Raw genomic sequence first — 23,290 nt, 5'->3', positions numbered from 1 at the left:
CGTGCTTGTGTTGCAGCACCTCGCGGAGCGCCTGCCCCAGAATGGGTAGCCCTGACCTGAGCGGAGACCAGTACAGTTCCAGCAGAATCCAGGAGAGGGGAGTTTGTTTCAGCTGGGGGTGGTGGCCCGGGTAGGGGGGTGCAGGGAAGGGGGTGACGAGTCACGGGATACTTGGGGAAACCCTGGGCGTCTGAGCTGGGCCCCGGCCCAGGGACCCACCTGCTGTCTCGGAGAGCCACCTGCCCTTGCGTGTCGCGCTTCCAAGAGGCAGGGCCAGGCTCTCCGGCCATCCAGGCTCAGGGGACACCGCAGGCGGCAGGAGAGCCCTGCTTTGGCTCTGGGAATCACCTGGTTGCTGGAGTAGGGGTGGGGGGGATCGCACCCAGCACATCCAGAACCTACAAGCAACGAGAGGCAGGGGTGGATTTGGGGGCTTCAGACCAAAGGTGCTTAGCTGTGGCTCCTTTCTTGCTGCCTCAGCCCTCCTCCTCCTTCCTCTTGCTCTTCCAACCCTTCCAGCATCTTTGAAACGGATTCTCTGGATTCTCCATATGGGGTTCCCTGTGGTTAAAAGAGAGACAGACAGAGAGAGAGAGAGAGAGAGAGAGAGAGAGAGAGAGAGAGAAATCACAAGGGAGGGGAGGGGCCAAGGGAGAGGGAGCAGCAGACTCCTCACCCAGCAGGGCTTGATCCCCGGATCACGACCTGAGCCCAAGTCAGATGCTTGACCTCCTGAGCCACCCAGGTTCCCCCACACCTTAGGGTGGTTTCTACCCTCCCATCCAAACACAGACCAACATCGCCTTGAGGTCAGGCTAAGGGGTGAAGGCGGAGGGCCGCTCTGTGGGGGGCACAAAGGCCCGGGTGCGAGAGCTTGCAGGGCTATTTGGAGAAATGGTCCAGTTTGACTGGGGCGCAGTGGTCAAACGGGAGAGTGGGGGGAAGAAAAGCCGTGGAGGCCTCGCAGGTACCTGTCCTGGAGGAGCTCAGAGACGGGGCAGCGGGGCCGCCCTGGTTTTGATTAGCAGAGGAGACTCACCGAGGCCTGCAGTCGGGCGCTGTGACTGCAGCTTGCGGGAGAAGCTTGATGAGTGTAAGGAGTTGGGGGGCGGGGGACCAAGCTCTCGCAGAAATACAGTATTTAGAGGCTGTGGGGCTCGGTGGGATGAGACAAAAGGGGAGAGGAGAAATCGGAGACTGCAGCACGATGCTCCCCATTGTTTCAGGCACTAGGAGAAGTCGGGGAGACAGAATTAAAGTGACTTGGGAGCTGTGGAAGGCAGAGAAGAATCGGCATCTGTCGCATTATGAATTTTCACCTGTCATTCGTTTGATTTCACTTCCAATTTTCTAGCTCTCTCCACTACCCTGCTCACTGGCATTGGCCTACAACTTGGCAAAGAAGCTGGGTTTATATAACATGATTCAGTAGTCATCTGCATAGGAGAGAGAACCAAAAGCATAATACGGGATGAGATCACCAAGGGTGAGGGGAAGGGAAGCAGGCCCACCAGGAGGCCTGTGCGCAGGTGGGTGGGAGGACGGAGCGTCGGAGAGGAGAGAGGAGCTGGAGAAGTAGCAGGGAAACCAAGACAGTTCTGGGCGTTGGAGGTCCGGGGAGAAGAAGGCTTCATGAAAAATGGGACCTGCAACGACGCTTAGTTCCTGCAGGGTGTCAAGGAGAATAAATGTTGACGAAAATCCCATGGGGTTTGCAGACATGCATTTCAGTGATGTAGTGGGCACAGAATCGAGGTCTCTAATGGCTAAAGAGCAGCTGAATAATGAAGAAAAAAGTGAGAATGGCTGATTTTCCCATCGCCCTGGCCCCAACGCATCCATTTCCTATGCCTACCACAGAGCCCTTCCCTCCCTACACCCTCAGCGATGATCCCATGAGCTCCCCATACCATCTGCATCCGAGCCTAGGATGGGCCAGTTGTTGTGGTTGTGCACAGAACCAGCCCACTGAGTTGCAAGTTTGCACTTCACACAGATGGTATCGGCTTCCTTGCAGGCTGAAGTTATTTATCGGCGTCGGAGAGTGATGCTTAAAGTGGTAGATTAAGGGGGTTTACAGTTTGGCTCCGGGCTTTTCTTAATGACATCTAGCAATTTATTAAATAAACCCTAGGCGCCTTCCAGAACTGCACTAAAAACAAACAAGAATAACACAATCTCCCCCCACACACACTTTTTCTTTTCTTTTTTTTTTTTAATAAGGGTAGCCTGTCTCATGGACTTGACATGCATTCAAAGTCACAAAATCACATCCATGCACACAATTAGGTGTTGAAGGCTGCATCTCTCACAAGACCCTGGCGAACTCTACGTCGTTGGCAAGAGTAGGCCACGGAGGGAGCCACCAGGCTTCCTGTGCTTTGACAGGGTAGCGGAAGCCACGGTGCAAATCTGATTACTTTGCAAGGGTTCCAAACCTTGACCTAAATTGCCTCGCAGAAATCTGTCAACAAATCAGAACAGAGCATCGCCAGTAGTACCAAGCAGGAGGCATTCGGCTTTCAAAATTCTGGCGAGTTCCACTTTGGGGACAGGGTATGCTTGACCAAGTCAGACCTTTCGTAAAATGCGGAGCCTGCTGAATCTAAACCTAGCTATGGGGGATCCCTGGGTGGCGCAGCGGTTTGGCCCCTGCCTTTGGCCCAGGGCGCGATCCTGGAGACCCGGGATCGAATCCCACGTCAGGCTCCTGGTGCATGGAGCCTGCTTCTCCCTCTGCCTATGTCTCTGCCTCTCTCTCTCTCTCTCTGTATGACTCTCATAAATAAATAAATAATAAAAAAATAAAAAAATAAATAAATAAACCTAGCTATGTTCATGATAAAATATCAGCCTTCTCCATTACATTCTGTATGAACAGACAAGTCTGTAAAACATCCAAACAACGGTGCAGTAGGTGGAAACAGATGTCTTCATGTATTTTAAGATTAGTTTATTCAACAATTGAAAGGAGGAATGTTGCTTATGCTACACAACAGCTTAGGATCTGAATAGTTTGTTATTTAAAAAAAACAACAACAACAACATAGGTCTGTCAAACAGTTTTCTCGATTTTTAAAGTCGCTCCTGAATGTGTAATTCTGTGTTGTTCTGCAATACCAACATAACGGGTTTTTCCTGCAACTTGCTGTAAAACATCACGTTGTCCTAAAACGAAATATTTTAAGGTGGCTTACAACAAAACAAAACAAAACAAAAAGCCCCTCTGAGTGAGTCTGAAATGGCCTCATTTAATTTTCCCTAAGCACCAATGCTGGCAGCAATAAGGACTCATGATTGGGATCCTTGGGTATGACATGCTGACAGAGAACAGTAAAATCCCAGTTAATTTCCACTGCTGGTCTTGAACTGATTTTTTTTCCCCCTGCAATGTAAAATTTTAAACAGAGATCTTCCTTCAAGTCATGTTGCTTTACTTCTTTCTTTAGTTATAAAGCATGTGGGACGGAGGATGCGGGAGGAACGCGGATGGCGAGGTGGGTTCGAACTGCTTTTCCATCACCCTCCTTTATGACAAAATAAATCTGAGAAAAATGAGCCTCTCCCCTTGCCGGCTGCACTTCATCACCTCCCATTCACGTCCCAGCCCACTGCCATCTGGCTTCCATTCCATCGCTCCATTCAGGCCGCTCCGATTCAGATGTTACCAATGTTTCCCTACTTGCCAAATCCAGTGCCCTATTTTTAGGCCCCTTTTACTTGACCTTTCTGTGACATTGGATGCAGCGGCGCAGACCCGAGTTTCTCAACTCCTGTGCCTACGTGTAACGGGCCAAGCATGTGAGTGGAGCTGCACGTGCAGACCCCCGGGGAGCCATAGGCGGCCTGGCACTTGGGGGGACAGGTGCCCCTTCTAGGGGACCAGTTGTTGCTCATCCCTGGCTCCATTATGGCCATGGAGACGTGTAGAGCCAGCCTTGTTAAACCCCTTGATTTTGTTCTGTTTTGTTTTGTTTCAAAGCTTGGTTTTTGTGAGAGTGTTTCCAATTTTTAGATGTTGGCTCAGACTTTTTACATGCTTGTGGGACGAGTAAACATCTCTGCAGACCTGCTAGGAGAAGCCTCTGCTGCAGAAGATCCTCTAGTTCCGTCGGCTTCTGGGCCTACCTCTCTCTCCTGCTTGTTCATCTCTGCCTTGCTTTCGCTTCCCACTGCCACCCCCACCCCCCTACTTCTCTCATGTGGGGGTTCTCTAGTCTTCCTGCTTGGCTCTCTTCTATTTTCTCAGCCTCTTGGGTGATGTCGTGAGCCTAGGGCTGGCTCCATGGGTGTGCAACCAATGTGGTTTCACAGGAGCCCACACTCGGAAGGCCTCCGTGCTTGGGGCTTAATGCTGTGCAGCTGCTGTCTTGAAGTTCTTAAAATATCTCTGGATGTGTGTTTTGTGGGTGAAGTCTGATGGGACAACGGAGCATGTCCTGGAGGCTTGGCCTCTCACTTCTGTGTAATCTTTCCTCCCCCTGCCTCCCTGGGAAGCGTTCTCGGCCGCCGTCTTTCGACCTTTGCACACCTGGGTCTTGCCTGTTCCCCTCCATGCCTCCTCCACCCCTGCCCAAACCGCTGCTCCTCACCCCGGCAGGGATCTGAGCACAGGTGTGAGGAAAGGGGGGTCACAATCAGTGGCATCTCGGGGTGAGGCTCAGCAGTGGGGGCTGTCCGCCCCCTGCCCCAGGTTGCCAGCAGCACAGCTCATTCAGCGGGTGAGCTGGCCAGGGCCAGCCTCTCACCACCCTTGATCCAAATACCCAGCACATCCTGGCACAGGGGTTGCGATACTGTTGGGGTCGCCCATCTGTTGTGGGTTGGGACAGCTGGCCTGTGTAAAGGGGAGATGCCTGACTTGACTTCCTGTCTCCCTGCTGAGGTGTGGTACGTTGGCCTGGGTGCTGGTGGGAGGGGGAACGTGGCAGCTGTCCCTTCCAACTGCATGGGGATGTGCCAATCCCAGGGTGGAATCCCGGACACCTGCAAGGCACTGGATTCACTCTACAAGTATCCTCAAGTCCTTTGGGCCCACACCATGCCCTGCGGGAGCCTCTTCTTCCTCCTTCTAACTTCCCTAAGTCCAGCTTGTGTTCGTTTCCTCTGACCAGCTTGACTCATCTTCCAAGGTCAAGCCAAGAAATAGGTCGCTTAATTTTAGCGATTTCAAGTTAAATGTTCTGCTATTTACATTGAGTGCTCGCATTGCACCATATAAAGATTCATGGTAAAATTCATGCCAGTAATTTTACATTTTTATTTATCGAGAACAACATTAAACAGCCCATAAAAACCTCCATGATATGTTGAGAGATTGTAGAAGAAAGGAAAACACTCTTGTATTTTAGTATCTTAAGTGTGTTCAATGACTTTAATGGCACTTTTTTCCTGCTTTTTTGAACAAGGGGGCCCACATTTTTATTTTTCCTCAGGCTCCACAAATTGTGTGTCTGGTCATGTCCAGGACCCCCTTTGCTGATGGTCCTACCCCTCATCTGCAGCCTGGACCTGCTCCTCCTCTCAACAGTACTGTTTCCCAGGGCAGGACAGGCCAGTAGAGCTGGAGGCTTTGCAGGAGACTGTTGGTCAACGTGTTCACATCTGACCTCATCCCTCAAATCAGCTTCTCCCCTTACACTCTCCCTTCCACTTACTGCAATTTGTCTCCTTCCTCTCTTGTCGCAGAGTATGTGCTAAATTGAATGAATGAATGAATGAATGAAATTTTGGAAATAGCTTCATTTCTCTCCCTTCCCTCAACTTCCCATATCCAACTGTTCACCAAATTCCATCATTTCTACCCAACCTGCCGTGCCCTCCCCTATCTCCATGTCTGCATAGGGTACACACTGCCTAAATTATGTGTTTCACACCTGTTCAAATCCCAGATCATATATAAGAAGCCTCCAAGAAGCCCCTCCAAGAAGCTTTTTTGTATTTGGCCGGGCGGAATTAGCCACTCTTTCTACTGTGATCCAGCAGCCTGTTTTTTACAATATTTATTGTGCCGTGTTGTAATCATTCACTTATATGTCCGTTTTCTCCCACTAGGCTGTCAGCAAATCAAAGATAGTGTATATTTACTTATCTGCATATTCTTAGGTCTGACGTCGTACGTTGGAGACTCTCAGCAAATGACGAAATGGTGCAGGAAAAATAAGATAGGATTTACAGGTACCAGAGAAAGCAGATTCTTACAGAGAGTAAACCTGTTTTCTGTTTTTTTTCTTTTTTTAAGATTTTATTTATTTATTCATGAGAGACAGAGAGACAGAGAGAGAGAGGCAGAGACAGGCAAAGGGAGAAGCAGGCTCCACGCAGGGAGCCCGATGTGGGACTTGATCCAGGGACTCCAGGACCACGCCCTGGGCCAAAGGCAGGCACTAAACCGCTGAGCCACCCAGGGATCCCCTAAACCTATTTTCTAGGGATACCTGAGACCCAGGAGGTCAGGAAATGAAGGTAGACCCCATGTCTGGGTGTGTAGATGTTCATTTCAATCACAGACTTGTGAAGAAGAAAAGGGATGAGAAGAAGCAGGAGAAAAATTCTTTGCCACTGGCAGAAATACCGTGTGATTACCGAGTTATGAAATAATTCCTGTATTAAAAAAGTTTTGTGGAAAGTGTTTTCACGACCCTTTTCATTTCTAAAAGTGTTTTGACATGCAAATAGCTGAGCGTGATTAATACATATATCTTGATGGGCGTGGAAATAAGTATATATCCGCGAAAGCATCACCATCATCTATGCTGTAAACTTTTCCATAGCCCCCGAAAGTTTTCTCTTGCCCTTTTATTATTATTATTATGCGATAAAAACACTTCACCTGAGGTTTGCCTCCATTACAAATCTTGTAAGTACACAATACAGGATTGCTAACCACAGGCGCTATGCTGTGCAGGGGGATCTCTAGGACTTACTCATCTTGTAGAACTGAAACTTCATATCCTTTGACTAACACGTCCCTGCTTCCCCCTCCCCAGCCCCTGGCAACCACCCTTCTACTCTACTGTCTGCTTCTAAGAGTCTGACTAATTCCTATTCATCGTGTGAGTGGTATCATGACACTTTTTAAAGCCTCATGCTTATTTAAGAAAAATATATCAATGCCTCGTCCAAATAAATTCATGTCTTTCCAAACTTTTCAGCCATACCATACATTTGGTTGAAACTCCCCTATATTCATTACATGTTTTCCCCAGCGTCTTACGAATAACCCATCCTCCATGAAGGTTTCAGGTATTAAATATCTTGAGGATATTTAAGGATCAGGTATCTTGAGGAGTCAGAAAAAGGAGGTGTGGTGCCGAAGCATTCTGGTGAAAATACAATGAAAAAATGTTGTACTGACACCACCGATTATTAATAACGTAGATTATGTTGTTATCAACATTGAATATGAAATCTGGGATAAGGTCTGTTGTTAACCCAAACTTTAAATATTAGTAATAGCGGAGCAGGAGTTCTTTAAGATTAAAAATGGAATGAGAGAAAAAAAAAAATGGAATGAGAAAAACATTCGCTAAAGTTAGGGCATGTATGGTTCACAACTCCCTTGAAAATGCAGCAGGTTATTTTAGGTAGGTTAGTACTTTCTTTTAATTTAAGAGGTGAGGCCATCTACTTCTTTTCGGGCGGAGTAACAAGCATGGATATGGTCTGAGCTGGAGGCTTGGTAAAACAGAGAACTCTCTAACAATTCCTAAATAAAGTCTTTATAGCTCGATTCCACTGTTTTGGAATGTCTGGTTCAAATCATCTGGGTGTCTGCTAAAATGCCACTACGTAAGCCCCATTCCAGACCCACTAAATTAGAATCTTTGGAGGAAGGGCTGAGGAAACTACATTTTTAACAAGCTCTCCATCCCATCCCAAGGGATCATTAGGTACTCCAGATTTTCAAAAAATTGCAATAATGTTAGATTGTCATACAAAATGACTTTTTGTTTCTCTTTAACAATATTGGGAAAATGAGTTCTGGCTAAGTGAGTTTTCCAGAAGAATTGCATTTCAGTATACCCCCGTAAGTCCTGGAACTTTTAAATGTTTTAAACATTTTAATGAGAATCCTTCCAAACTGTATTATATAATGCACCATCTTCTCAAACAGAATATATTGCACAAATGGGGCATCATTATTGGTGACTCAGGATCATTATTACAAATATCCATTATTATAAGAATAGCTTAAAAAATTATGAAGCCTGTAAAACTGTCTGATCCTCTGCTAAATGCTCCAGCCGGCTGTATTTTTATGGTACTGCAAAAGCTTTTTTGTGTTTTGTTTAAAGCATTTTCCTGTTTTCTTCCTTGCTGTCAGGTAGCTTTTATTAATTGTACCATTACTTTTTTACTTTCTGCTTTTGTCTTTAGTAAGCTCGGGGAAAGCATTAGGAACTCCTTATGAGTGAAGTTTTTGTGTGGGTGCAAGGATCAGTTGGGATGCTTTCAGGTATAATAAAAAGCCACAATTCAGACTGGCTTAAACAATAAGGGAATTCATCATCCCACATGAAAAGCATCCTTGTTTTACACAGTTGAAATCAAACTGTATATACAAGTTTTATCCTGCTTTTTAAACTTATTATATCAAGCCCCGTCCTATGTCATTAAACCGTTTGTAAATACTCTTATATATAACATTTCACCATATTAATTAATTCAGCAACTGTTTGTGAGGTATTTTCTCTGTGCCAAGCACAGGAAGGTGATGGAGATGGAGTGGAAAGCAAGAATAGGCAGGTAGCTGGTGTCCGGGAGCTTCCAGTTTAGTAGAAGTGTGCCATCACTCTTTGAATCATGATTTTGTTTCCAAAGAGTTGTTTTGCAATGATAAATAACATTCTCATAAACATGTTGCTTGATTTTGGGTTTATTTCCATAAGACTATGTGTGTATGTATGTATTTATGGATGGATGGATGGATGTATGGATGGATGGATTTAGAGAAAGCTTGAATGAGGGGAGGGGCCAAGGCAGAGGAGAGAGAGAATCTCAAGTAGACTCCTCCATGAGTGGGGAACCTGCTGTGGGGCTTGATCCCACAACCCTGAGGTCATGACCTGAGCCCAAGCCAAGAGTTGGATGCTCAACCGAACGAGCCACCCAGGCACCCCACCACAAGAATAATTTCTAGAAGTGAATTATTGGGGGCACCTGGATGGCTCAGTTGGTTGAGCATCTGTCTTTGGCTCGGGTCATGATCCCAGAGTCCTGGGATTGAGCCCCACGTCGGGCTCCCTGCTCAGTGGGGAACCTGCTTCTCCCTCTCCCTCTCTACTACTCCCCCATCTTGTGCTTGCTTGCTGTCTCTGTCAAATAAATAAATAAAATCTAAAAAAAAAAAGGGGTGCCTGGGTGGCTCAGTGGTTGAGCCTCTGCCTTTGGCTCCGGTCATGATCCCGGGATCCAGGGATGGCGTCCCGCATAGGGCTCCCTGTGAAGAGCCTGCTCCTTCCTCTGTCTGTGTCTCTGCCTCTCTCTCTGTGTCTCTCATGAATAAATAAAATCTTAAAAAAAAGTAACAAATAAAAGCGAATTATGGGTCATTTCCAGACTCTTGTTATATACATTTTTTGAGATTTTTTGTGGTAAAATACATACAAATTAAATTTACCATTTTAACTATTTTAAATTTTATAATTCAGTGGCATTAGATACATTCACAATGTTGTGCAACTATCATCATTAACTGTCTCTAGAGCTTTTCGTCATCCCAGATAGAATTTTTAAAAAATATTTTATTTATTTATTCATGAGAGACACACAGAGGGAGAGGCAGAGACACAGGCAGAGGGAGAAGCAGGCTCCACACAGGGAGCCCAACATGGGACTCAATCCCAGGTCTCCAGGATCAGGCCCTCGGCTGAAGGCAGCGCTAAACCACTGAGCCACCTGGGCTGCCCCTAGATGGAATTTTTACCCATGGAACAATACCTTCCCACTTCCCCCTCCCCAGACCCTGGCAACTACCATTCTACTTTTTTTCTCTATAAATCTGATTTTATTAGATACTCTATATAAATGGAGTTACACAGTATTTGTTCTTTTGTATCTGGATTATTTCACGTAGAAAAATCTTTTAAAATTTCACCATATTGTAGCATGTATCAAATTTCATTCCTTTTTAAAGGTGAATAATATTCCTTTAACATACATACCACATTTTCTTTTGTCTCTTCATCTGTTAATGGACATTTGGATTGCTTCCACCTTTTGGCTAATTGTGACTATCTTATTCTAGTCTTATTTAAAGAAGAAAAAAAAGATTTCATGTATTTATTTGAGAGGGAGAGAGAGGGACACCTGGTTGGCTCAGTGGTTGAGTGTCTGCCTTCAGCTCAGGTTGTAATTCCAAGTCCTGGGATTGAGTCCTGCATCAGGCTCCCCACGGGGAGCCTACTTCTCCCTCTGCCTATGTCTCTGCCTCTCTCTGTGTCTCTCGTGAGTAAACAAATGAAATCTTAGAGAGAGAGAGAGACAGAGAGAGAGAGAGAGAATGGTGGAGGGGAGGAGCAGAAGGAAAGGGCGAAGCAGAGCCTGACTAGGGGCTCGATCTCTGAGATCATGACCTGAACTGAAATCAAGAGTCAGATGCTTAAACAACTGAGCCACCCAGGCGCCCCTTATTGTGTTTTTAAATAGATTTTTAAAAAGATTTTATTTACTTATTTGAGAGAGAGAGAGAGCACATATCAAGAGTGAGAGAGAGTATGAGCAGGGGGAGGTGCAGAAGGAGAAGCCGACTCTCTGCTGAGCAGGAGCCCTATGTGGGGCTCTATCCCAGGAAGCTGGGATCATGACCTGAGTCGAAGGCAGACGTTTAACCTTCTGCGCCACCCAGGCACCCTATTTTTACATAAATTTCTAAAATGGCCTGCACCTGGTTGGGTCCACTGGCGGTGTTTAAGTAATTCTTTTTCACAGGTTGCTTGCCATAATTATATTTTTAAATTGTGTTAATAGTAGAAAAAACCTCAGCATTGTTTTAACTGGTGTTTCTTTGTTTATTAGTCATGTAGATCATTTCTAACTGTTTACATTTCCACTTTTATGAAATGTCTGTTTGTACTTTCACCCTTTTATGTATTAGAATCTGAAGATTTTTCTTTCCAGCTTTTTTCTTTAATAGAAGGTAATTTTTCCATTGTCAAATTTCCTGCACATATTTTTACCAGTTTATTTTAGCCTCTTCATTTTGGTTCAGCTTCTTTGGGGATCTAAAGAATATTATTCATTTTAATGGAGTCAAATTCATCAGTATGTTTGTAAAGTATATAATTTATTTTAAGCTTAGGAAATTCTTTCCTCTTATTAAGAGCATATTTCTTCACTGATGTTTTGCATTCAACACTTTGTCTGGAGTTGGACATATGGTGTAAGATGACCAGCAATTTATTTCCTCCTAAATAGCTGAGCAATCTCTATGGACACTTTTTATTGCTAGTCTTACTCCTCCTTTCTGCTACAGTAGACATTGTTAACCACTCCTTTTGAAAGTTCATCTACCTTTTTTTTTTTTTTCATCTACCTTTTTGTTGCTCACTCTCTCCTGGTTCTCCTTGTATGTTTTTGTTATTGGTGTTCAGTCTCCTTCATTGCACCACTTCTTTCTCTACCTGTTCCTAAGATTGATTTCAACTCTTTATCCTTTTCACGTTGCACATTCCCTCTAGGTAATCCACTTCTTGGATCTATATGCAAATGATACCCTGCCATTTAAAAAAAATCTTTGGCAGAAACTCCTACCTGGGTTCCAGATCTATGTGTTCAGTCATTGAGTCATTCAATATTCACCAAATAGTAATTGAACATCTACTCTACCAGGCACTTTTTCTGGGCTCAGAAGAAGATAAAATGCCTACTCTCATGGAACTTACATGCTTGTTGGTGAGACTGACAACATGGTAAGTATATATAATATATAGTATTTTTTAAGGTAAGGTAAGAGCTATGGGGAAAACAAATACAGGCAAGGAAGTTAAAAACTGTCTGTGGGTGGATATGCGAGTTGCAGTCTTAAACTGAGTGGTCAGGAAAGTCCCAAGGAGGAGGAGATATTTATGCAAAGAGTTGGGAGACAATGAGGGAGCAAGCATGTGGTTATCTGTTGGAAGAACATTTCAGAAGGAAAAGTAAATGCAAAAACCTTGAGCCGATGGTGTATGTGGCTTGTTCCAGGAGTGAGGAGACCCCGGGACTCCCCCCAGCTTAAAGGAGAAAGAGAGCAATAAGATATGAGGTCAGAGATGTAATTGGAGCTAGATAACATGGGACCATGTCACCACTTTATGGCTTTACGTCCAAGAAAGATGGGCTGTTTGAGGATATTTTGAAGAGAAATAACATGGTCTCTGGCAGACGTGTTGAGAATAGAATTTGGAGGGCATGGACCAAATACAGAAGCCAGACAAGAGGCAACTGCAATAACCCAGGCAACTCAAGTTGCTTGGACTAGAGCAGTAGCTGTAGTGGTGGTGAAAAAGGTCAGATTATTTTTCTATTTCAAAGAAATAGGATTTGCTGGGTGACTAGATGTGGGGATGAGAGGAAAGGTTTCAGTCACTGGCTGAGATGGGGACTGACTGAGATGGAGAACATCAGGGGCATGGTTGCATGATTTTTGGACAGGTGAATTTAAGATGTTAATTAGATATTCAAGTGGAGATGTCAATATGAGCCCAGAGTTGACAAGGTAGTTCTGAGCTGGAGAACTGTATTTGGGAGTCAACAAAAGATGATGGCATTGAAAGCCATGAGAGCAGATAAAAGTACCAGAGAGTCAGTGCAGGTAGAGAAGAGGTCTATGTCTACACCCTGTGCTCTGGGAGCTCTGTCATATACTGAAATTATTACTGTATTTTGGCACCAGCATGTACCAGAGACATTTCAAACTAACTCTATCTCAGATTCAACAGTCTCCCCTCTTTCATTCTCCAGTTCTATATAGAGAATCACCATTTTGATAGAACAGAAGAATTTTAAAAAGGGAAAGAGAGTAAGCTGTATTTATATAGGCTTAAGTTCCTATGTCATTATTAAAATCTCACAGTGAATTTCACTTTGAGCTTCCTAGTAGCCAAACAATACCTTTTATCCAATTTTCAGAAGCCTTGCCGCCATTGTTCCTTCTTTCTCTTACTTGAAAATAATAAGCCACTTGCTTTTCTAAAGATCCCTTCCCACCCATTTTGCTCCTGTGCGTGTACAGCACTATGGTTTTCTTCCGTCTGTCCAATCACATTGCTTATTAGGTAGAATGTGCTTTTAGGTTTAGGTCTTTCAAGTTATAGTAGGGTATACTAAGAGCTTTTGAAGTGATTTATTAAAACACACACACACACACACACACACACACACACACACACACACGAGTTTGAGGCCTTACAATGCCAAGCTCTATTATTCAATTATTACATGCTATTGTTTTTTTTTTAAAGATTTTATTTATTTATTCCTGAGAGACATAGAGAGAGAGAAAGAGGCAGGGACACAGGCAAAGGGAGAAGCGAAGTAGGCTCCATGCAGGGAGCCTGTCGTGGGACTCGATCCCCGGTGTCCAGGATCAAACCCTGGGCTGAAGGCAGCGCTAAACCTCTGAGCCACCGGGGCTGCCCTACACGCTATTGTTGAGCAAAAAATATGGTTGTTCTTCAGAGAGTGCATATTTACTCTTCTTTAAGAAAGATTTTACTTTATCCATTCAATAAAAGTTCAGATGATATTATTTCGATTAGAATGTCTGTTTCTTCCTCTTTGTCTAGTCTTTTTTTAAGTTTTTTTTTTTTTTTTTGAGAGAGAGGACACATGCATGAGCTAGGACGAGGGGCAGAGGGAGAAGCATACTCCCTGCTGGGCAGGAAGCCTGCAGTGGGAGTGGGAAGGTTCCATCCCAGGACCTTGGGGATCATGGCCTGAGCTGAAGGCAACTCAGTTCTCTAGTCAGTCTTTGACTTGGTAAGAGCTTCTTGTCCTTCAAAGCCATCTCAATTATTATTCCTCCAAGGAGTCTTTCCTAGCACCTCAGCAGGCTGTAGTTAGGGAGCATCCTATTTTCACCTCATCTTTATTCATATGTCTCCATCATTAGATGGAAAGCTGCTTGGGATCAGGCATTCTCTCTTTTTTAACCTCTGATGCCCAGCAAGTAGCACAGTGACCAGCATCAGTAATTAGTAACTTGATTGATCAGTTGACTAATAAACACTTAGTAATTGTGTAACACAAAGTACGTAAAACTGAGCAACTGAATGTCCTTTGCAAACAAGAGCTTTGATTAGCACATGGAAAAATTAAGACTTTCTTTTTGTTGGGTGGGCCTCTGAATCTGATCATGTCAACTCTAAAACCTAAATCATTTTCTGGATTTTACGATTACCCAACACACTTATATTTGCAATTTTTGGATGGCTCTGAGGGTAAGTGACATTTTCATTATTTTTATAGCCAACTCTTGTCTAGTGTCATGTTAGCAGAAGGCTCTTTTAGGGATTGTACTTAGATCACTATTGTTTTTTAAGCCATATTTTCTGCCTCTTTACAGTTGATTGCCTATCAGGTGCTAGGACTGTCCCAGATACTTATTCATTTAAGCTGCAAGAGAATCTTGAAATTTAGCTTTGTTATTTTATTTATGCATTTATATTTTTTATTTTTTATTTAAATCCAATTGACCAACAGATAGACCTTTGTTAATTTAATAGGACTTGTTATGAGCTGAATTGTGCGCCCTCACCCCAATTCATATGTTGGAGTCCTAACCCCCAAGTACTCTAGAATGAGACCTTGTTTGGAGAGAGGGTCTTCACAGATGTAATCAAGTCAAAGTGAGGTCGTTCAATACAATTGATGTCCTTAAAAAATGGGGAAATTTGGAGACAGACCTGCATAGAGTGAAGACAGTGTGAAGAGACATAGGGAGAAGATATCCATCTCCAAGCCAAGTGGAGAGACAGGGAACAGAGTCTTTTTCCACAGTCCTCAGAACATACTAGCCCTACTTGACACTTTGATCTTAGACTTCTGGCTTTCAGAATTGTATGACAAATTTTTGTTGTTTCAGCCACCTGGTCTGTGGTACTTTGTTATGACAGCCCTAGGAAACTAATACTGGCATATTTGGTTTCTCAATAGCAAAAAATGTAGACTGATCTCAGGGTTGACAAGTTCCAAAGACTTTTATTTTGAAGTACACTCTTTGCAATCCCAAACTTGGGTGAGGGGTGGAAAGCGTGTAAACCTGAACTACTGAATTTCCCTTAATAGAGTCACTTTGGATCATTTGATCATCAGTTTAACTAAATTCCTTCTTTGCAGTTATTTAAATATTTATTTTGGGGAAGCCCGGGTGGCTCAGCGGTTTAGTGCCACCTTCAGCCCAGGGCGTGATCCTGGAGACCCAGGATCGAGTCCCACGTTGGGCTCCCTGCATGGAGCCTGCTTCTCCCTCTGCCTGTGTCTCTGCCTCTCTCTCTCTGTGTCTCTCATGAATAAATAAATAAAATCTTTTAAAAATATATTTATTTTGTACTACTTCTACGGGTAGTGAAGTCTATAAATTTGTTCCTTGCTGTGTTAAGTACTCTTCCTTTAATTTGCACCTGTTTAGTACGTGAAGAACACAACAGGAAGGGTGCATTTGGAGAACATGTGAATAATCTCATGGTGTCAAATTCAATCTAGATGCTGATGGCATGTAAACTGAAGTCTCCAGCCTGGGCTTTTCCTCTGGACTCCAGGATTATATATCAAACTGTTCACCAATATTTTCACCCAATGCCTAATAGCATCTTCAGTGGAACCTACCTCAAAATGAGCTTCTAAACCTCTACCACCACCACCCCCTGCCTCCAACCCAGTATCTTCATAGTCTCCCCCACGGGAGGCACTTCTATTCTTCCAGTTGCTTCTGCCCAAAACTTTGGCATTATCCTTCATTTTGCTCTCAACATTGTACAATGCAACATTGTATTTTGTTGGTCTATGAGGCCTGTTGATTCTTCCTTTAATATTTACCAAGAATTCAACCACCTTTCACCATCACTTCTGCCACTATTCTGACCTACACTTCTGTTGTCTCTGGTCTGGACTGTCGCATGAGGCTCCAACTCTTGTTCCGGCTCCTGCTATGAAGCAACTAGAGTGATGCTAGAACACAAAAACAATGCCCTTGGAGGTAGGTGGGGGATGGGCTAAATAGGTGATGGGGATTAAGGAGGGCACTTGGGATGAGCACCAGGTGTTGTAGGAAGTGTTGAATCACTCTATTATACACCTGAAACTAATATTACCCTGTATGTGAACTGGAATTTAAATAAGAAACTTTAAAGAAGTATGTCCTACGGCATTAACGCTATTCAAAAGCTTCCACTGGTTTCTGAACTCATCCAAAAGAAAAAGCTACAAAGTTCTTACCATGATCTGTAACACCTTGCATTTTCTGGCCCCATGACTTCTCTTATAGCTTTTTACTATTCCCTCCCTTGGTCTATGCTGGCCATGCTTACCTTCTTGCTATTCCTAGAACAAGCCATAAGGCCATTTCCCCCAAACTTCTCTGCTTGCAGGGATCCTCTCTCCTCAGATAACTGTAGAACTATTTCACTTTGTTCTAGTCTTTACTTGAGTCACCTCCACCCTCCTGGCCTTAACCCCTTTAGCACTCGGCAGTATTTAACACATGACATATTTTGCTCATTTATCTTACATATCACCCATCAGCTTCCCCAGTTAGAATGTAATGCCATGGGATGTGTCTCCTTTTCTTTTTTTTTAATTGTGGCATAGTAAAGGGCCCAATTTTGGCTAAATAACATGAATTTGTCCCAGTTTGAGAGACGACTAAAATCTCATCATCATCTTCCTTCTGGATTGGCAGTAATGCTCTGAGACTATGCTCCTCCATGATTTGAAACTCCACATCTCCGGGCTTTCTGCTTTCCTTCCCTTCCATGTCAGAAGGCTTGTCCCCAGACTCTCCTGCAATAATTGTACCTCCCCATTGCAAACACATTTTGGAGCACCTTTGTGTCAATATTAACACATTTACCAGATCCTGGGAGCTATGTTAGGTGAAGTATCAAATTATTCATAAACTCACTTGATATTAATTTTTTGAGGCAAGACCTTTTTTTCTTTTTTAAAGATTTAAAAATTTTTAAGTAATCTCTACACCCAGCATGGGGCTCCAACTCACAACTCTGAGATCAAGAGTCGCATCCTCTACCAACTGAGCCAGCCAGGCGCCCGAGGCAATAACTTCTTGAAAGAAACCTGTTTTCTTATGATTTAACCACACCAGAGGTTGTAGAGCTAGCACTTTCTGGTGACAGAAATTATTAAATAACAAAGCATGAATAAATGACTACCTTTTTATTGCTATTGTATGACTGTGAGCCTGTCCTCAGGTCTTGGACAGAGGGATTATCTTATTTATTTTTGATCCTAGCATCTAACATTGTACCTGACCCCGAAAATGCATTTAGTATTTGAAAGCATGAAGGGCTTCTCTTAGTTCACAGTGCCTTTTATGCCTTGGTCCTCCCATATTTCTCCCATTATCATTATATTGAACTCAGTTTGTGTGCCTCCCTGGATTTGCTTTGTATAGTTGTCTGTTTAAAGCTCAGTTACCATCTAGAACATTACCTCACTGCAAAGGAATCCTCCTAGGTTGCAGAAGGAATATTTCAATCTTCGCTGAAGGGAGGCTATTGAACTCCACAGCAGCCTTAGTGGTAGGAGCCTTGATGTTGTGAGGCTGTTTGCTCCAGGTCACTCATGCTGCTTTGGGACATAATCAAATCTCACTCAATACCTTGAATCCCCAGCTTTTTTGAGGGGGCTTCCCTGTAGCTCTGGAGGCGGTAGACACTGCTGAGCTGCAGGCTGCAGGTGGACAGTTGGGAAGTGCTACTGGCTCCCATTCATTTGCCAGCTCAGCTCATGCAAGGATAATGCTAGTGCTGTTGAGGGATCTGGCTTTCCTGGCAGCTGCCTGGAGTAGCAGGAGGCAGGATTCAAAAAGTATGGGGGTGGTGGGTTGGGGGTGGTTCATGTCTCCCGCAATAACCTTTGACTGATGGGAACTGGGAATCATTGTTCTTCCTTCTTCTGTTCCAAAACACTGGTCTCCCAAGTCCTTTAGGGAGACACGTGAGACAGAACAGCTCTTCCTTGCATAGCTATGGCCAGCTCAGTATTTCACCTTCTGGATTTTTTGCTATCTCCTTCCCTACTTCGTTTTCCTTTTCCCCCTCACTCTTCCTTCCCTGGAGTTACACTCTCTAAAGAATTGCTGTTATATAAGCCTTTACCTTGGGTCCCATTTTCTTGGAAACCTGTATTAAAATATCATCATTGACTGCACCCCCCCCCCCAGGCATATGGTGCTGTAAAAATTTTTATGTGCCTAGTTTTGTTGTATGTGCTTTTATATTTTTTCATGTGTCCCACTTTCCTCTTTTGCACAATTTAATTGAAAACAAGCTCTGTCCTTAACACCCTCAAGAGTTTAGATAATATCTAACTGTGCACCAGATACCCTTAAAGCTGTTTTTACCTCGCAACAACCCTGGGTGGGTACCATTATTATTGCCTTTTTACAGAGGGGGAAACTAAGGCTAAGATGTTCAGTAACTTGGCCACAGGCACACAATTAGTAAATGGCTGTGTGAACACGAGGATCTGCATGGGTGGGAGGGGCAGAGGGAGAGAGAATCCCAAGCAGGCTCCAGGGTCAGCACAAGCCTCACTGGGCACTAGATCTCCAAACCTCAAGGTCATGACCTGAGCCCGAGCTGAAATCAGGAGTTGGATGCTTAACCGACTGAGCCATCCAGCCAGCCGCCCCCTCTCCTGACCCTAAGCTGTATTCCTAAAGACGTCATACCTCAAATAAGCCTCTAGTAAAGACATGGCTTTCCTGGAACCGAGATACAGGAGCTCCTCTTCTCCTCATGAAGGGTTTAAATTCCAAACGGGTATACTTAAGGCCATGTTTATATACAAAGTTAACAAGAAGTGGCTTAACCCCTCATTATCTGGATGAACTTTCCACAGAAAAGCGAGGTGGGTAACCCTTTTCAACTTTAAAATAAGTCTATTTCCCTCTTCCTTGCTTGGTCTGTCCCATGGCATCTTTTCCAAAAATAGCCGCGTTTTGTATACTTTGAAATCGAGGGTAGGTAAATCCCTCTTAGATGATCTCAAGTGTTGTTAAGAGCACTTTAGCAACTTTGTGCTTCATAATTCACAGATGTCATAAACATTGGGTTAGTGCTGTGTGCCCATGGAACCATACTTTCCCTGAAACACATTTTTTTTTTTTTTAAACCATCCTTAGCTTTGCTTCTAGAACAAACACTCTTGGTCCTATGTGAATTAAGATTAGGTAAGTAGGCATCTGACTTAGAAGCATGGTCTCTTGCATCATGCTCCAAAGTCTTTCCATTCCATCAATCACTGTTCCAGTCCGTTGCTGTCAAAAGTGCAGGCATATGGTGTTTTACCTGTTGCACAATTTGCGTTTCATCTTCAGAATTAATACTACCCAAGGGCTCGTTTGTGCACACCGTGAAGCAGCGCTCATTTTCTTTTTTTTTTTTTTTTTCATTTTCTCATTTTCAGTTACAAACGTCGCTACTTTGGTCTTCGTCACAGCTCCGCTGACCACTCCTACTACTGCGTTAGCCCTTATCAGATGTTCCGTGATCAACAGTATTCACGAAACCCCTCAAATTAAGCAGTTAACAGAGCAGACATCCTCTTGGAGAATACAAATGACTCCACATTGAGCCCGCTTGGGTTAGCCTTGGTGGGGGGAGGGGAGGTGCAAAACGGATTTGCTTTTTTTGCTCTGTCGGGTGGCTTTCAGAAAACTACGCTAATACAGTGAACATTCTCAAAAGGGCTTCTGGCTTCGTACCCTGGATGCAGGACACCTTTTCAAAGCCTGCCTTCCTCCAGGCCGGAAGGATGCAGCTGGGGAAGTTCACGACCTTCACTCGACCTTCACTCAACCAGCCGAAGGACCATTCCGCGCCTTACTGGCTTTAGGGTCAAAGAATCTTGCTAGGGAGCTATTTGCACTTTTCTTCTTCTTCTTCTTCTTTTTTTTTTTTTTTTTTTTGCATTTCTTCTTCGTACTTCGCAGGGGCTTCGCCGCTGGGATCCGGGGCCGGCGTGCGCGGGATCGCCTCCATCACCTTCCAGAGGTTTCTCGAGTTACCGGAGCCTCCTTTCCCTCGCGAGCCCGGGTGGGCGCCCCGCGACGCACCTGGCCGTGCACCCAAGGGCGCTCCCTCCGGGTGGGGGCGGGGCGGGGGCTTCACCCCGCTTGGCAGACGAGGCCGAGTCACGGACGACGCCCCGCCGCGCGCCGGTGTCCCAGGGCGGCGGGCTCAACGCCAAGACCCACCGGCACATCCCTCCGTGGGCGAGTGGGCGGCGGGGACGCGGGGGAGCCCCTCTCAGCGACCCGCCGCGCGGAATCCCCCGCCGCCGCGCCTCCACCGCAGCCCGCCCGCGCGGTGACGTCAGCGCGCCGCCCCCGGAGCGCGAGCCGGAAGCCGAGCTAGGGCGGCTCGCAGCGTCCCGGAACCGCGGAGCCCGCGAGCTCGCGCACCTGGGGAAAGGCGGTGGCGGCAGCGAGCATGCGCGAGGCGGCCGGGCTGCGCAGGCGCGCTGCTGGCCTCGCGCCCGGGGCGAGCTGCGCGGTCCTGGCTGCCCCCCATCCCCTCCCCGCCGCCGCCGCCGCCGCCGGGGGAAGCGGGGAGAAGACGGGGACGCGGACGGAGCCCGACGCCCGGGAAGGGCTGCTTTGCCTCTGGGATGGGAGGGGCCGGGCGGACGGATCTTGCGTCTGTGCTGGCCGCGCCCTACGGAGTTCAGGAATGTTTGGTGGGAAGATGAACTCAAACCACCGCGCAGGCAAAGAGCGGGGAGCTCCCCTGAGTTAGGAGCACGCTCGGGACACACGCCCGGGTCTGTCCGGGCCAGCCCTCCCCGCGGGATGAAGACCCGGGTGCCAGGCGGCGCGCGAGGCACACCTGTTCGTTCACGCTCCTGCAGCCGCCCTCAACCCTATGCGGCGGGGTCCTTCCGAGGTCCCTAAGCACCCCCCGCCCCCGCCCCCGCCCCCGCCCCCAAAGCCAGGGCAGATGCATTTTTCTCCAGGTTACACAGCTGAGAAATGGTGGAGTTGCAGTTTCCACCAGGTTTGTCTCATTCCAACGCTCCGTGCTCCCCCCCTCCCCCCATCAGATGCTTGAAGTCACGAATGGGTGAAAAGTAGACGATAAAGAAGACATCACTCTGTAAATTAATGGAAAGTCGTAAGGTCTGGACGTTAAGAACGAGGTGGTAGGAGTCAGGCAGGCGGCAAAGAAAGGGGCTCAGGGTGGATTTTAATGGGATTTGGCAAGAGGGGAAAGAAGAGATGACAAGTTCCTGGGAGTCCAGGAAAGGGAAGGCAAAGGCTTTGAAGAAGTCGGAAGAAAGGGAAGCGATCGCTGTAAGGGGAACTTGGGTGTTTTCTGTGAGGCTTGCACATGGAAGCGTCAGTAATTCTACAGATCTGCTGGTCTTCCCAAGCAGCAAGAACTTTGTGCAAAGAAAGTTGAGAAAAGAAAGAAATAACTTTCTTTTTTCTGCACTTCGGTTTGTGCTAGATGCACGGTGTGACGTTATGCCTCTGTTCAACCAGAGGATGCTTTGGGGCCACCCTGATAGAGAGTGTGGCACCCTTGGCAAAGATGATAGGAGATGAAGGATTCAGTGCTGAACTCTGGCCTGCTTGGGGCAGGTCTCTCAGTGTTCGCAGGTACCTCCCTATCTCCTTTCTGGCTCCAGTAGTGAGAGGCATAGGCAGTTAATCTTAACCTCGAGTCCAGTGCCCTCTCCGTGCCAACCAACATCCTTATCTTTCACAGAAAGACGGAGGGGTGGTGTGTCTGAAAGGCTCAGTCAGTGGAGTATGCAACGCTGGTTCTCCAGGTGGTGAGTTCAAGCCCCAGGTCGGGTGTGGAGCCTTTTTAAAATAAAAGGAGGAGGGGGGTGGATAAACCCCCATATAATCTTTGTTTAAAGAAGTTTGGCCTCGGTGATTTGACAATTTGTGGTTTTATACTGCAGTTATTGCCATAATACAGCTTGCCCTCCTCAATTTAACAACTAATTAACTACTTCCTTGTATAAGTGGCTAATTATTTAATGGGTGTACATTTTATCTCCTAAGCAAGATCATAAATTTCCCCAGGCAGAGACTGTGTTCTTATATCCCTGAGTACTGACTTGACTTTTTTGCCTCTCTTGTTCCCCCTGAATTCCCACTACTCGATACCTGCCTGGTACATACTAGGCATTCAGCGAATACTGAATGAATGAAATGTTGGAGAGCAGGAAACAAGCCTGTTATCTATATTTTTCCCAGTCTTCTAGCAGAATGCTCTCCTTTTCGTAGACACTCAGCAAATGTGCGGCTTGATTGCTGTGCCTTTCAGCAGGGGACGTAGAATCTCCCTGTTGTCCTCTGAGGAATTGCCACCTAAAAAACACTATGTCCTCAAGAAACAATTGTTGATAGATCGATTAGCTTCGAAGAAACTCTCGATTCTTTTCTGAGGTGTGCATCTGCTCTTCCACGGTGAATGATAGTCATGGTTATGTTGGCCGGATCGACTAAGAAAGTCTTTGGGAGATTGTGTAATTTGGGTATCTTCTTGACTTGAGAAAAGCCGCCCAAATCAAACCCCTAACCCAACCAAAAACACCTAATACCAAACAGGACCTTTATGCTTAGGAACCCTGTCTGCAAATCTTTTTTTTTTTTCTCAAAAGGGTGGCAGAGACACAGGCAGAGGGAGAAGCAGGCTCCATGCAGGAAGCCTGATGTGGGACTCGATCCCGGGTCTCCAGGATCACACCCCGGGCGAAGGCAGGCGCTAAACCACTGAACCACCCAGGCTGCCCCTGTCTGCAAATCTTAAAGGAACTTTGTGCTCCTGGGAGAGGGTGCACCGTGCTTCATTCCCGGTGGGTAAAGCCAAATCTGCACCAGCATTGGGAAAACCTCATAAGCTGACAGCGAGGAAGCCTTATGGCGGGGCGGTGGCCTGATGAGGTCAGGTGACATCTGGAGTAGACAAGTCAGAGGCAAGAGCAAATCCATTTTTTCAATATTTCCGTTCAGTGGTGCTCAATCTGGCCCTATCATTTATTCGCCGTGGGACCTGGGGGTGGGGTGGGGGGGTGGGCAAGGTACTCCTCATCTCTGGGCCTCAGTTTC

The 23,290-nt window shown here is 45.7% G+C and overlaps 1 protein-coding gene across 1 annotated transcript; it reads left to right on the top strand.

Moving 5' to 3' along the window:
• Window positions 1–894: 894 nt before the first annotated feature.
• LOC140595279 (uncharacterized) lies at window positions 895–23,181 on the top strand. The gene is made up of 5 exons (XM_072735180.1): window positions 895–1,137; window positions 2,461–2,556; window positions 20,081–21,221; window positions 21,936–22,002; window positions 22,843–23,181. The coding sequence occupies exons 1-3, from the start codon at window positions 895–897 to the stop codon at window positions 21,116–21,118; spliced, it is 1,377 nt and encodes a 458-aa protein (XP_072591281.1). The 3' UTR covers window positions 21,119–21,221; window positions 21,936–22,002; window positions 22,843–23,181.
• The last annotated feature ends 109 nt before the right edge of the window (window positions 23,182–23,290 follow it).

Source organism: Vulpes vulpes, chromosome 14 (assembly GCF_048418805.1).
Source record: "Vulpes vulpes isolate BD-2025 chromosome 14, VulVul3, whole genome shotgun sequence".
Lineage (NCBI taxonomy): Eukaryota > Metazoa > Chordata > Mammalia > Carnivora > Canidae > Vulpes > Vulpes vulpes.
Note: the sequence above shows the minus strand (reverse complement) of the source record. Positions and strands in the feature narration are given on the sequence as shown.